The sequence below is a fragment of the Platalea leucorodia genome (assembly GCF_965183815.1).
Source record: "Platalea leucorodia genome assembly, chromosome: 3".
NCBI classification, from domain to species: domain Eukaryota; kingdom Metazoa; phylum Chordata; class Aves; order Pelecaniformes; family Threskiornithidae; genus Platalea; species Platalea leucorodia.
The window spans coordinates 47,037,066-47,052,361 of record NC_138825.1 but is presented as its reverse complement, the minus strand read 5'-3'; the positions used below and the strand labels follow the sequence as shown (position 1 = coordinate 47,052,361).

General features: G+C 36.0%; 1 protein-coding gene across 7 annotated transcripts in view; it reads left to right on the top strand.

Annotated features, from left to right (window-relative positions):
* Positions 1 to 15,296, top strand: part of NUP133 (nucleoporin 133) — a 41,165-nt gene that overhangs the window by 20,873 nt on the left and 4,996 nt on the right. For 5 of the 7 annotated variants that reach the window (XR_014227711.1, XR_014227712.1, XM_082307198.1 and 2 more), the window contains exons 16-24: positions 588 to 710; positions 1,150 to 1,249; positions 2,290 to 2,532; positions 3,788 to 3,921; positions 5,552 to 5,710; positions 7,126 to 7,261; positions 9,052 to 9,170; positions 10,684 to 10,764; positions 12,802 to 12,866. Coding sequence is in view for 4 of the 7 variants with exons in the window: in XM_082307198.1 (XP_082163324.1) it covers positions 588 to 710; positions 1,150 to 1,249; positions 2,290 to 2,532; positions 3,788 to 3,921; positions 5,552 to 5,710; positions 7,126 to 7,261; positions 9,052 to 9,170; positions 10,684 to 10,764; positions 12,802 to 12,866 (1,160 nt within the window). In the remaining 3 variants the exon portion in view is untranslated. Of the gene's footprint in view, positions 1 to 587; positions 711 to 1,149; positions 1,250 to 2,289; positions 2,533 to 3,787; positions 3,922 to 5,551; positions 5,711 to 7,125; positions 7,262 to 9,051; positions 9,171 to 10,683; positions 10,765 to 12,801; positions 12,867 to 13,228; positions 15,292 to 15,296 lie in introns of those variants that run through there. The other 2 variants (XR_014227713.1, XM_082307197.1) reach the window with 2 other exon arrangements.

Sequence of the window (15,296 nt, the reverse complement as noted above, 5' to 3'; positions counted from 1 at the left end):
TAACACTTCAGTCTCTCATAATTTTTTGTCCTCTCTAACATTAGTGAATCTAAGCTAGTTCTCAGTTTATGCCGCATTCCAGTCAAGTGCCCAGTCTTTCTTTCTTTCTTCCTTCCTTCTTGAGAAGAACTATACACAAAACACTTACTCTTAGGAAGTTTTTTCCTGTAGGGGACAGTAGCTGCTAATGGAGAAAAATAAATATAAAAGAAAATAGAAATGATAAGTATGTTATCCAGTATACTTTATCTAACAAAGGTTCTACTGCCAAATGTTTCAGAAGAATGTGGCGGAATATGCCTAATGAAAGTTTATGGAGTTGCCTTCAAAAAAGAGGATACTTTTATTTTTCTTCCAGATTTAAGTCCAGAAATAAGGCAATTCTTGTATTCTAAGTATTGTATGAAATATAAGCTGGTGATTTCATTATCCATTTGAGTAGTTGATACCTTTTAATATTTTTGGCTATTGATGTGGTTTCTACCAATATTTGTGTATTTTTCGATACAACTCATAACTTGGCTTTCAGGTGTCAGCTGGTAATGGATATGTTTGTGCTCGGTGCAATTTTTCTTTCTATCTTTAAGGTGTCCCAGATAGATTCCATCTTTGAATGCTTACTGGAAGAAGAGGAACAAATCCTGAAAGATATGCCTATTGAATCAATTGAGTGGGCCCAGATAGTTGTCAATGTGAACAACATCATTAAGGTATAGAACTGCATTAAGTAAAATGTTTGTGGGAGGGGAAGGTATATATTGAAGAACTCAGTACATCTGAGTTACTGATATGAGAACAAAAGTGAATGCAGTTTTCACGTGTCCAAATACATTAGAAAGGAAAAGATGGTCTCATGCAGAATTAGGGACATTCCTTTTCCTCCTGAGCCACTGCTAAGGGGAATTTGAGAAGCTGCAGCGTTGTTGGAAGTTGTGAAAGCATGAGTATGTAGCAAAGAGTGAAGAGCTTATGCTTGAGCACTGAGGTGTCTTCCTCAGTCAGTATGTGCTCTTCTATAAATCTGAGAAAGTGGCGTAGAAAGAAGGGGGATATTAAAAGAATATTTCAGAGTTATAAAGAACATCATCTTTTACAGTCTGTGTATATGCAAGTAGACTTTAAAGTACTTACGTCCTTGCCTTTAAATAGGACATGCTACAAGCTGCCTGTCAGTATCGTCAATCTAGAGCCTCTTTATATAAAACAGGAGAGCTTCCGGAAAGAGAACCTGAATATATTCCATGGACAGGTGAGAAATTATTATTACTAGTTTATTAATTGTCTGTCCTAAATAAAAATACTTTTCATGAGTTTCAGAACACAAGAATTTCAATCTGAATGTTAAACTTACTGTTGAAAGCTGCTGCAAGGTTGTCAGTAAGAACAGGAGAAGCTAAAGGTTTCATTTGGTGAATGAAATGGAATGAATCAATGAACACTTATTTTGTCCAGTATTGGTGATAATTCTTTAAAACTTGCATTGCAAACTTGACTACAAAAACAAAGTTTGAGAGACAAAGTTAACTTGCTGATTGTTTGGGGTTTTTTGTTTGTTTGTTGGTTGTGTTTTGGGTTTTGTTTTGGTTTGGTTTTTTTTTTTTTAGCATGCACTGGTTCTGGTTGGCAGACCTATGGGATACATAATGTTAAAATGAATCATAAAATGTGATTTATAATTGTTTTAAAAGGATTGATGATTCTCCACTTCCTTAAGTGTTTTGTTTTGATGGTTTAATAACATGAAAAACTATTAGAACAGATGTTTGCAGAAGCAAGCACTTTCCAGTTGGTGCTTAAGCTTCCCTGTGGCCTCTACACACTTGTTTAGTGCTCCCAATATAAAAATCTTTTGAAAAGCAGGACCCATGCAAGCTATTTTGGTGTGTTATGTCTTGATGTATTTAAATCGGGTTACTAGAAGTTGCCTTTTCCTTGCGTGTGTTCTCCTCTGCTTACAGCTCGTGCGAGTGATTCTTCTGAAAAATAGCTGGTATTGATGCTTGATAGCGTAGATCTGTGTAGTTCAGGGGGTCGTTATGTTTCTGTTCTTTTTTTGTTTACTACATTTTGACCAAATTTAATAAGTAAAGGTAGATGGGAGTATGTCTGTGTGTGGTTGGTTTTTTCTTTTTTTACAGTATTGCTTTGATTTTTAAAATTAAAATGTTTATTAGCTTTTTTCTTTCTATTTTTTTTAATTATACATAGTAATGCTTTTGTTATACTTCAGCATAGATTCCTGTGATGACAGGATTATTGTTTTGATGTTCACTGTGTTGTTTTCCCAAGCATCTAGTGGCCTTCGTACAGCAATAATACGTCAGCATGGAATCATTCTGAAGATGGTGTATCCCCAGGTGGACAGTAACCTCCGTAGCGTTGTGGCTGAACAGTTGGTGGCACTGCTGGATCGCTTTCTAGATGGCTATGTTTCTCAGCTGAAATCTGTGGACCGCCCTGCTGATCAAGAGAGATACAGCAATGTGGAAATGGAATATGTGCAGAAAAGATCAGAACTCTTGTCTCCTCTCCGTAAGTACTGTCTGTTTTCCTTAATGCAAGGATTAAGTGTTCCATTTGATGAGGAAATAATGCAAATCTGATGGAGTAGATGTCATCTGCGTGTGAATTCTAGTTGTTCTACATGTTTGCCTTCAGAATATAAATGACTGGTTTTATGATTGAATGGGATATTTACAAAATAACAACAGGTTACAGAATTGCATCCAAGACTGCGCCCATGCCCATACCTCTAATAAGACACATTGCTGCTTGAATTTTTTTCTTTGGTAACTTGTTATATTTTTCTGATAGGAATTTATTTTGTGCCAGCTAGCTGAAAATAGCCTATAAATGGATTTCTAAAGGTTTGTGTTGTTGCTAGTTGACATAAATTTATATGCCTGAAAGTTTGTTTAGTGTTTATCAAGAAAAAGTTACTTTTCGAATCTTGATTATTTAATAATCAAACCCGCTGTTTAACATGTCAGATGTGGTCAAGTCTTTAATGAGTAATTGAAAGCAAAGACCCCTTGTTAAGTGGAAATAACTCTGAGCAAGTACATTTTAGTAAGCTTATAAGGTTTAATTTTTTTAGGCTAAAAATGAACGCTATAAATAGAACAGTCTAATAATCACTGCCTTTTAACATTGTTAAACCTTAAGAAAAGTCTCTTAAACTATCATTGCCAGTTTTACTGACATTCATGGGCTCTGTTAGCTTGTAAATACATTTTATATCATTATGTTCAATCTAAAGTTAGTATTTCCTTACAGAATTGTGTGTTCTGCTAACTCTTATGTATTTGATTAAACTAAAATGAAAGATTTTAAATAATAAGATTTGTATTCAAAATATGTTGTCTTTACTTGTTTTATTTGTTATCAAAAGCCTTTGCCTGCTGCTTTGTCACTTTGCAAAATTAAGTGGATATTAATACAGATATTAAGTTATGGGTTTGTTGGGGTTTTTTTCCCTCCCCCAAAAGCGCAAATAGCAGATGCTGCTAATTTTCAGAGAAAATAGGATGTATACTGGTAATTTAGTATTCTAAACTTTTCTTCCCTCTTGTGTTGGGGGACAGAGGTGGTGGGTATGTCAGCTTGCCTGTGCACAGGGTATGGATGCAGTAAGGTGAATGTGTCTTTGGGAATGTGTAAGTATCTCTGTGATGTGAACACTTGAAACTTATTTTCATTCTTCTGGTCTCTGCTCTCAATCAAACATCTCTCAACAGCCAGAGATGAGCTTGTCTGATATAACTTCTTTTTCTTCTTTATTACTTAGTTTCCCTGGGACAGTATCAGATGGCAGCTGCTTTAGCAGAGAAGTACTGTGACTTTGATATCCTGGTGCAAATGTGTGAGCAGACAGACAACCAGGCCAGATTACAACGTTACATGAGTCAGTTTGCAGATCAGGTAACTCTTTTTTTTTTTTTTCCCCCTAATTCTTTTAGATAGTGTTTTATCATACGTTTGCACCTGAAATGATGCAAAAGTTATGATTTGGAGGGAGTGTCTGTTTATATAAATGTATTTGCATATACGTATGGGCGTAATGTGGAAAATTCAAGTCAAGATTCACTGTGCAGAACTTAATGGCATATTTTACTGTGAGACCGCAAAGCAAGTCAGCAGAAACATGGGTGCTAGCTGTATGGGCAGTGGCTTTTCATGCGACCTTTTTTGTGCCTCAAACACATCGTCTCACTCTTCACGTCTTCTGGCATTTTGTGACTTGTTCGCTGAGGTGCTGTAGTCAGTGTACTGTTGTTTTATTAAACTAATGTAATACGAAATTAAGGATAATTTCCAAAAGGAAGATGAGATTGTTAAATGTATAAATAGGAAAGTAGTTAAGAAGAGTAGGAAGATAGGGATGTTGCTGTGGTCTTTTTTTATTGTTCTGCCAGGTCCTTCTTGGACAATTTTTCAATGTCTGTCAAAATCCGCTGTAAAAACCTCTAAGTGTGCTGAAAAACTGGAAAGCTTAAGGAAAAGGCCATAGAGACTACCTGAAGTGAGGGGGACTGGGACTAAAGTTTCCTAATTTGAGAGTTGGTGAGATCAATTTGTTTAGCTTTCCACAACAACTATGGAAGGAGAAATCCTGCAGTCTACAGGTTTCCTAATAAAGAGAGTACAGAAAGGTTGTTTAATAAGAACAAGCAAAAGTATTAGTAACAGACAGAAATTATAGTAAACGTTTTTAACAGGGAGGGTTAAATACTCACACATACTGCCAAAGAAGGGGGTAAATTCTCTATTTGTTCTTTTCAGATGGTTTTGGGTTTTTTTAAGGAAAAAAGTAACACTTTCTGAAAAGAAGTTACTTTAGTGAATGTAGAGCTGAATAGATCAAGTCTAATGGATAGACTATCAGGCTGGTGGCCTCTTCAAACTTTATTTTTTAAATTGTTAATGCAATTAGAATTTAGCATTATTCTAAAACTACTCTGAAAAGACTAAGTTACATCTCAAACATAAACCCTGATTAGTTATGCCACACTGAAGTTTTGAAGATAAAGTAGGTGTTTGTTTTTAAAAAGACATTAGTTTTTAACAATGACTGAGAGAAGTAAGGTTGTAGGTTCAGTTGGAGGTAGGAGGGAATGTTTCAAAAACAGTGACAGCAGAAGCAAACTTATATATGAAAGGAAGTAGTAAGCACAGAGTTCTGAGGGGGGAAAGGAACAGGTAAAAGATGATCAGAATTGTGGGCGATGTGATACCTGTTTCCATTCTTGTGTGTTATCATGAAGAACTTCTATTTGGCACTTCCTTTGCTTCCATTGAAGGATGAACCCTGCTGCGCGTATCAGCATCTCTTGCACTGTAGCTGATGAATTCTTTAAACATTATTTCTATCAGAACTCTTTAAGTTTTTTTCATCAACAGTATGTTATTTTGTGTGTGTGTGTCTTGTTTTGTTAAGCAGGTTCTTATGATGTCCTTACCGATTGTCTGTTATGAAACATTTTGCCTTAGAAGACAAACAAGATATTTAAATGTAACTTTTAAAATCTACTCATATTCCTGTTATATTCAGAATTTTTCAGATTTCCTGTTTCGCTGGTATTTAGAAAAAGGAAAGCGAGGGAAGCTGTTATCTCAGCCTATTGCTCAGCACGGACAGCTGGCCAGTTTCTTGCAAGCTCATGAGCATCTGAGCTGGTTACATGAAATCAATAGTCAGGATTTGCAAAAGGTAGGTTTTCTTAATACAACCAAACAGAAATATCACATGTTAAATGAGTCAAGTACATATTCAGGTAGGCAAATTACCTAGTTCTGATTCTTCATCATCAAAAGAAGACAGCTTATCTAGGTGATTTAAGGGAGAGATGACATGGATTATTAATGGAGTACCAAAAGCCTCCCTCCAGGCACCATCTGGTATATCATATAAGCCACTGCACCACATAATGGAAGTTAGGGCTGCTTTTCATCCCTTGTTGGTGACTAACATTTTGTATCAAGGAAGTTTTATATGGCTACGTGATCACCACTTTGGTGGAACTGGGAGTTTACAGTGAATATTAATAGCATTATCAGATTATCTAGCAAGGGAAAAACTGAAATTTATATTTCAAAACTAACTATTTAAAGCAAATGAATTTGGAGGTATCACAAAAGTAAAAAAAAGTTATTTTAATCACTAATATTCATAGTATAAAAGCAATATTTTTTTTAATAGCTAATGTGCATGTGGATAATGTGGCATTGTTTTTAAACTTGAGTCTTTGCTGCTTTGTAGGCTGCCTAGTTATTCTTTCCCTGCTTCCTGTTGGTCAGTCTTCCCTTCTTTCTGCTAGATTTATGAATGTATTTCACTTTAGCAAATAAACTAATTCTAAAGAAAAATGGCTTCTTTTGGTCCATGTGCACATTTATTAAGCATGCAGAGCATGGAAACATTTATCCTACTGCAAGTTTTAGGTTGATAATACTTTATGCCCCTTAAAAACCACACAAAACCCAAAAACAAACCAACAAAAAAACCCCAAAACCCACCCTGTGAGTCTTGTAATATTCCATTTTTGTCCACTGAGGTTTTGTCTTTTATAGCAAAGCACTATGAAGAAGGAACAAAGACTCCAAAATATACAAGCAATTCAGTCTGGATAGTTTGTTTCTGAGTAGGTGCTCAGAAATTTTCTGTTCCTTTGTCTGACAGACAAATTCTTGCCTAAATGTGTGGTTACTGCAGCAGTTAAACATATAATTCTGGTTTTCAGATTCCTGAATTAACAAGTAAATCAATCTGTATGCAAAGTTGTCCTGTCAAAGCATATTTTGCCTGGCTTTTATGGCAAAGCCTTGAATAAAATCCCAGAGGTATAATACGTGAAGTTGCAATTTATCCTTTGATCATAAGGTAGTTTTTCTTGATTAGTAATGAAAAAATGTTTTTTGGCTATAATTGGAGTAGAGATCTGTTATCTCTCCCTGAAGAGTGTAATGCAGAGTTTTAATGTGCAAGTTGTACGACTTTTAAAAACAAGGGTTATAGTATTATAGACAATAAATAGCTGTGAGACTACAGTTCAGATTAAATCCTTATCTGTTAAGCTTCTGATGTTAAATTCGAAAACTGAGTTCTAACATCTTTATTAATTTCAGGCTCACAGAACGTTGCAGACTTTAGCAAATATGGAGACCCGATATTTTGCAAAGAAGAAAACACTTCTTGGCTTGAGCAAATTAGCCGCACTGGCATCTGACTTCTCAGAAGATATACTGCAAGAGAAAATAGAAGGTAAGAAATAAAAACAGAGGAAAGTGAAGAATAGACTAATGAAGGTATTGAATTAGAATCATGTGAATTTTGCAGATAGTTAATTTATTAGGCTGAGGGCTCTAACTTAATGTGGTAAGGATAAATGGACTGATGATTTTGCTCATTGCAGGAAGGATAAGGAAGAGAGCATAAGGCAGTAACCTTTTAGTATTCACCTTCACCTGTGAGTTAGGACTATAAGCAAGGGAAATTTGTACCTTTTCACTTTTTCTAATAACACACAAAATATTGGCATAAATAACAAGCTGCACAGTCTTTTTGAGAAGTCATTAGGCAGTTCTGAAGTAGATGAAGCTGCATTTTATATTTCAGGAGCAAGGTAAAAATGATTTAATTTCTTAAGGCCTGTTTATTGAATGGCTCTCAATTTTGAGTTCTTCTCAAGTCCTGAGACTCTTAGGCTGTACAAGGAAATCCTGTAACTATGTTGTATTTTAATAATGTACCCACAAATATATACATTTGTGATCAAGAAGTGCTTTCTCAGCATCTTACTCTCTCTGTATCTAGAAAGGTTACGGTGACAGTGTTTCATTATGCTCTAGCTGAAAGGATGTTAATGGGAAAAGTAAGAATACCTATTCTACTTCATTACCAAATGCAACAGTTCCACTGCTCTTCCATTCCTATCACTTTGGAAAAAAACCTTTTCCTGATACAGCAACATGTGCTGCACAGTGAGTTTGTGAAACAGCAATTCTACACTAACAGTTAAGCTAATACTAGCCACCAGAGGAAAGCTTTGAAATATTACTCAAGGTTTACTACTCAAGCTTACTTCTGTTTATCTGCATATTTATTCATGTATGTTTTGTACAATTCTTAAAAGAAATCTTGTTGAAAAAGGCTGGGAATAATTATGATAACTTCACAAATTACTTTTAGCTTGTAATAATAATATGTTGTCTGTCCTTTAAATTATAAAGCATTGCATGAAATCTTGAAGTTGAAATTTGTTTTTCTCACCGCTGTGAGAAAAACCTATGCTAATGTGAAGAATCTAATCTTTAAATAGGAAAACCATAGAAAAATGAGGAAATCAAAGCTTTACTTTAGTAGAGTAATGGACTCTTAAAACTTGGTCTGGACTTTGCTACACGTTTCTGTACGACACATGACATGGCTTTTAAAACTTACTCTCTTTGTGTATCAGTTTTCTACTGATAAAGAATAATTATTTCTGCCGCATTCTGCTTATCCATCTTAACAAATAAAATGCTCCTTTCTACCATGCAATGGAACTTGGCGGGGGGGGAAGCGGGGTTCACATACTGTGGCTGAAATTATTCCATTTTGATTGTTTCTGCCTAATAAGTTTATAACCCTGACGCAGACTATACTGGAAAATAAAACAATCAAAAATGGAATAATTCGTGAGATGGAGCAGGTCCATGGCACATGTCTTCAGCCAAAAGGTAGCTCCTAAAAATTGCAACCAACTTACTTTCCCGCATAGTGCAACAACTTCCCTCCAATCCCATGTATTCATTTTGTGCTTGTGAGAAAAGAGAGTTATCAGTCTGCATTACACTGGAAGCCTGAGTGGAAAGTAAGAACTGGTTCACCAGGATGACAATATTGAAGTATTCCTGTGCTTCAGGAGCATAGATAAGTGTCCAAATAGAATGCTTCATAACAAACACTTGTGGACCTGAATAATATTGCGACTTGACAGTTGTTACTGTTCCATAGACTTTATTATTACATTTTAATAACATGAAACATTCGTTTCCTTAAATGACTACAAGAAATATCGGAACAGGAACGCTTTCTGTTACATCAGGAGACGCTTCCTGAACAACTACTGGCAGAGAAACAGTTGAACCTCAATGATATGCCAGTGTTGTCTGCATCTCAGCTCATTGATGTAAGTATCTCATGTTTTCTTCATTACACAGGTAAAGTTCCAGTATGTTTTCCGCCTCCGTGCGATAAAATAAAATGACGCAGCTGTCTTTATCCCTTACATGACTTGCTAAGCACTTAAAGATCTGGTATACGAATTTGTTTATCTTTGCTTAGTTTCTACCAGCACCGAACTTCAGAATGCTGTTTCTAGTTCAAATTTCTTTTTGTTGAACGTGTGCTTTAGAGTGCTGCTAGGAGAAAAAGCAAATTAAATCAGTGCCAGAAGTTGATTTACTGGCTTAAGCCAGTTTTTGGATATGAGACAATTTTTACCTTCTGTTACATTCTCAGTAGGGCAGAACCTGGAAGGCAGAAGGAACAAAGAATTCCACCTCAGTGGAGAAGGATGCTGCAATCTAGAAAAAGAAAGGGCTAGAAGCAGGGAGAGGCTTTTGGTCGCCTGTTGCAAAGAGGCATCTGAAGTTTTTCTACTTTTTCCCTTCTTTTTCAAAAACAAACCCAAAAAAACCCCAACCCATACTGAAATAAAACCATGAACTGCTCCAGTACTGGGATCAGTAATAGTGCTGACTCCTTTCCACACCCCTTTCTGATGGTAGCCAGCAACCGGTAGCCAGCAACCAGTACCCTTATTGTTTCTGCCTTGTTGGCAGCATATTTTTACCATCCAGTGATGCACACAAAAAATATTCAATGAGCATCAACGATACATTGTAAAACAAATCAGGTCCTGTCTAGGTGTCAGTTTTGCAACTCCTTACTTTTCCTGTAATCCTGGGGAAAGTCAAAACCTGATAGTGTGCTTGTTTACATTCTCCTCATTTTCTCAGAACAATGTTAATAGCAGATTCTGAAAGTCATTACCCATATCTTTAAGTGAGACTATCTGTGCAATGAGGGGAGGCTAGGAAGTGTCACTCGTGACTGGGCAAGCGCTGGCACCGTGACCGTTTTGCTTCTGAATTCTCTCTGTGGTCGAACCGATGTTCATACTTGCTACTTGCAATGTGAGAATGAAACTTGGAAAGTGTAAATAAAAAGAGCATTAATGTTAATTTTCCTTTAAAGTACTAATTTAGAATTGGGAGGGGTGAAATATTGATAGCAAACTTGTCTGTTTTTAAAAGGTGAACGGCAGTACGTGTGCTTAAGTACTGCTTTGAGCTTAATTACCAAAATAATTCTGAGAGCTTATTTGTGGAGCTGAGCTCCGGCTACAATAGTCCAGGAATGTTACAGCCTTAAATGGCATTTAAATTTGAAACCTAGCAGCCTTATATTCAATATCATTTGTCCACAGACCATTGTCACGTAGGTGGAATGCTGCTCTAAAACCTTAAGTGTATTCCTTACTATAAAAATACTTGCAGTTGAATCAAGACATATTTTCATGAGAAGGTCATGTAAGCGGAAAATACATGGTGGTCTTCCCACAATGAGTTGTCCGTGATATCAGTTACATTAGTTTGTAGGCTAAAAATAATTCTCTATGTTAATCTCTCATATCATAGATGTACATATGTGATGAGAACAGAAGGGCCAATGAGTATGACTTCAAGAAAGCACTTGATCTACTGGAATATATTGATGAGGTAGGAAAAGTTTTTGAAGGATTTCTAATCCAGAGACTTTTTTTTTTTATTATTATTTATTATTATTTAAGCTAGGATGGTGCATCTGTAGTGCATCTAAGCTTAGTGTACAGTAATTAAAAATAACCCCTGATGTGTTTTTTCAGTTTGTTTTTAAGTCACTGGAGACTTAATGCCAAATGTGGTTTAGATCATTTAAGAAAAATGACACTCTTCATCTTCACTTCCCATTTATAGTCTATAGTTTCTTTTTAGAGCCTTGCTTCCCTACAGGCTTTCTCCAAACAGGACAAAGATCATCTGTTTTCAGTAGTTCAGTTCTTGCGTCTCCCCTATTGGCAGTTTCTCTGATTGTCATGAGATAATGTGGGATAGTCACCAGCTTTTTAACATGTAAATAGCATTGAAACACAGATTTGCTATCTGCTTTCTCACTGCATCTCGTTGTATGATCTAGTATCTTGTCAGGAGTAATTTTCCACTAAGCATGAATAAATCAGCTTCTGAGGAGCATCAAACCTGAATTAGCAACAGTCTCTGCTAAAAAGCTAAAGTTGTATTATTTCAGTGGAAGTATTCCTTACTAATTGAAAATGAAAACTCTTTTCTGATTATCCCAATTCCTGCTAGTCTGGGTAGGGCTCCAAGTTAAAATCCTCTCTGTAGTAGCGCTTTGTAAACACCATTGTGCTATTTTGTTGGCCTTCAATAACTCTAGTTTGATAATTAAATGTCTTTATAATTGTTTTTAAAATTTAAATTTATTTTCAATTGTTTCATTTTTTATTATAAAATTTTCTTTTGAATAATATTTCTTTACTGTTATTAACTAGGGGTTTTTTTGCTTTATGTATGAATATGTTTACTTGTCCTGTGTTTAGTACTGTATTATATTTCGTGTACTGAGGAAAGAGTATTACTACTTAGAGTAGCATGTTATTCTGAGTCAGTTCTCTTTGGTTTAAAAAGAAAATTCAATGCTTTTTCTTTTTTTTTTTTTTCTAACTCCCCCCTTCATTTTTACAACATAAATAGTCCAAGTAATAATATTTTGCAGTAAAATAAACTTCAGTGAACTCATTTGGTTTCTTCTTTTAAATTAGGTTTTTTTCCTCTTAAATTTTGTCAACACAATTCATGAACACTGAGACAACTATATTGGTTTTTTTACACCTAAATAAAATAAATGTCTCTCAAAAACATGAGATTCAGAATTATTTTTTGCTCAGATATTTGAGTCTCTAACAACTTGAGTAGAACCATTCAGCACAAATTAGAGATGGTGGTTTAGATTAGAGTCTAAAAACTAGCTGTTCCTTAGTTTTCCCTGCTTTTCTCTTGCAAAAGCACAGCATAAAGTCAAGACCCATCCTCTTGCTTCCAGGCTTCTAAATTGAAGAGTTTGTGGTTTCTCTTATCTCTTATGAGAGGAATTTAAAAATAGATGAGATGATTCAGGACATTGAGAGGTGGAAAAAAATATGTGGTCTTTTTTCTGATGTTATATTTTAAAAGGGGCTCTGACACCAATTATCTCAAAGTTTCTGTGCAATGAAGGGACTGCCCTTTCCAAGACAAATGTGTCTCTCTGAAGACATTTACTAACATATTTATAAAACATGCATCCTCATGTGGACACTAATGCATGCTAGTTAGCTTGGCCATGCTGAAAAGAGAGCCTTGACTTCAGTCACCATTTAGCACGCTTTAAAATAAAACTTGCCTAGAAGACACTGTTTTACAAATTGGTATTTGTTCATGTGCTTTAAAACAGGCCCTTTTTCAAATTGAGGTAGTCTTCAGCAGTTGGGTGGTGATGTAGAAAGTCTGAGCCATGTTTTCAAATGGAAATGAACAGTCTTTGGTGTTTCAACAGTCTGACCAGGTCATCTGTTACAATAGCATGTGTTTAAAAACAGTGTTCCCTAATTGAAGAATATAATTCATTGGTATAATCTGTGTGACATGGTGATTATTTCTTCAAAAAAAAAAAAAAAAAATTAACTTACCTGTCTTTTTTCCTTATCTGAACTGAAGGAAGAGGAAGTGGATGTAAACGATCTTAAACTTAAAATTCTCTGTAAGGCTCTCCGAAGGGATGGGTAAGTCCAATATGAATATAAATTACTGGGAGTATTTGTGACATAGCTTTTCCAGAATTACATATTAGTATACTATTCTCTAGCTCAGTGAAAAAGATTGAATTTCATAGTATAAGGTTAGTAAAGTATAAAGTATCTGATCTGAATGTGTCTTTTTATTTGTAAAGTGAAACCCTGGGGAAAAAAAAAAACAAAAAAACAACCCAATCTGTAGTACTTTGTTCACTTAGCTCGCTGGCAGCCTACTATGCATTCTCAGCACCTGAGACAGGAATGTACCCATGCAGTTTTCATTCTTGAACCCTTTGCTAGGGTTAAAAGAAATGACCAATGATGTTGAAACTTTTTTTTTTCCTTTGAAGCATCTCAAACAGAAGCTTTTTAAGCGCAACATGTGCAGACGTCACTCCTGCAAACTTTTATTTCACTTATTTTTGGCCATTGAACCACATCAACAAGTTCATGACATTTTTGAGTTAAAGCTGCATTCTTGACTGTAAGAGATCGAAGCCTTAAATGCTGCTAAAGAGAGGCCCTCTTACGGACGTTCAACACCAAATACAGGCTGAATCCAATTGGTCAGAAGAATCTTCTCGCCAAGCAGTGCTACTGTTCTCTCCCAGGTTAAATAACTCAAATGGCATTTCCTCCCTTACCTTTCTAATTTTCAGAAGTTATCCACCTTTTCTAGCTCCCATCCATGTTCCAAGAGGACCTAAGGAAGAAAAGATGAGGAGAGAATAGATTCCAAATGCACTGTGCCATTTGTGATTAAAATGGAAACAAGCAGCATTTGGATTCACGCTTATGCATAGGATAGATTCCAAAGGACAGTGGTCTGTAGAAAATAAATTCCTAGCTGCATGACTAAGTTGTTGTCAGATATGACACAAATAATATGCAGAAACAGGTTCACACTGTTCCACGTGTTTTCTTCCCTTCCTATTATTTTCAAGAGAGAAGAATCCAGAGCTCCTGCATGGCACCAGTCCAATAATTGATTTATGTCCTGTCTACCCCGGGCCGAGAACAGAGTTTTGGACATAATATTTAAACCATTCAAGTCATATAAAATGCTGACAAGACTTTGCCCACTCTGCTAGCTGACCAGATGCAATTTGACATCACTTTGCACTGAATAGTGTTTACAAAACTTGATGTCCCAGTTGAGTTTCCAGTCCAGCAAGGCTCACAAAGGCTTACAAAGAGGTCCATTGCCATTTGAAAAGAGGCAGTGTTAACTTTCATCTGTGTGCAAAAATAAGCGTTTGACACGTTGCAGTACCTACTTTTAAGGATGGCATCTGTGTTCTAGCTTGTCAGCTACAAACGGTGGCAAGGTTCTTGGGTAGAATGGAGAGCCTTGCTGAGCGTGCTCCTGACGTTCTGGCAGGGTCCTCGCTGTCCTCCTCTGTGCCTCAGAGTGATTTGTTTCCTCAGGTCCCCCTGCCCCTTCCCTCACATTCTTCCCAGTGGAATTCAAGATAAAATCCTAGAAGTCTGGGAGTTTAAGTGGCATCCCGGGTAAAAGCACGGTTTCAGTGATTTGTCAGTAATAGCTTCTGGGACCCGGGCCCAGATCTGTTGCAGGCATGTCCCATTGGCCCACGGAGGCTCACGTTGCTTTAGGGAGCGATAGGAGAACTGGTTTTCTCTGGCCGTTTAACGTACGGAACGGGAAGTTGTAACAACTGAGAGGTTAGAACCACAGCAAAAGAAGTTAGTTTGGTGTTGACTTAAACCTGCTACACATAAAGCTCTGCAAAGATGAAAAATTGTCATTTAAAATAATCCTTCTCTTAGAAAAATGTTTGGCATTTCCTTATCACAGACGAGACCTGCACTCACGAGTCTTCACCTTCACATTTAATCACAAATGAGAGAAACTGTATTTGTTTTGTGTCTGTGTGTGCTGTTGCAGGCCTGTAACTTAGATTTTTACAATTTTTTTTCCTCCTTTTTCCTCTTCTCGGTGTTTGCTTTTCTGTTTTGTTTTTTTCAAATATGTCAGCAAATTGCTGCTCTTGCTTTATTCTACCAAAAAAAAAAAAAATCTCTACTTGCATAATCTCAGTCGTAAAATATGATTACTGAGAATAGGTAATTCTTATCTTGATGAATATTTCTTTGATAAAATTAAAAATACTATGTTTTCTTTTACAGTTTAGAAGACAGGAAGCATTTCTATTGTCCTAACTAGACTGCATTATAGTAGTGCGATTTTATTGCAGTTTTACTCTTAGAATAAAGAATAATTAACACAAGATAGAAAAAAAAACCTTGCTTTGAGCTATAGCCAAGCACATAACACATGTGAACATGTATTAATCACCTTTGATGATTTATCACATTTCCTGTATATTTTTTCTTGTTAGTTTTCATTTGATTTCATCTGTGCAATTCTTTCCGCAAATTGTTTTTTGACTTGCA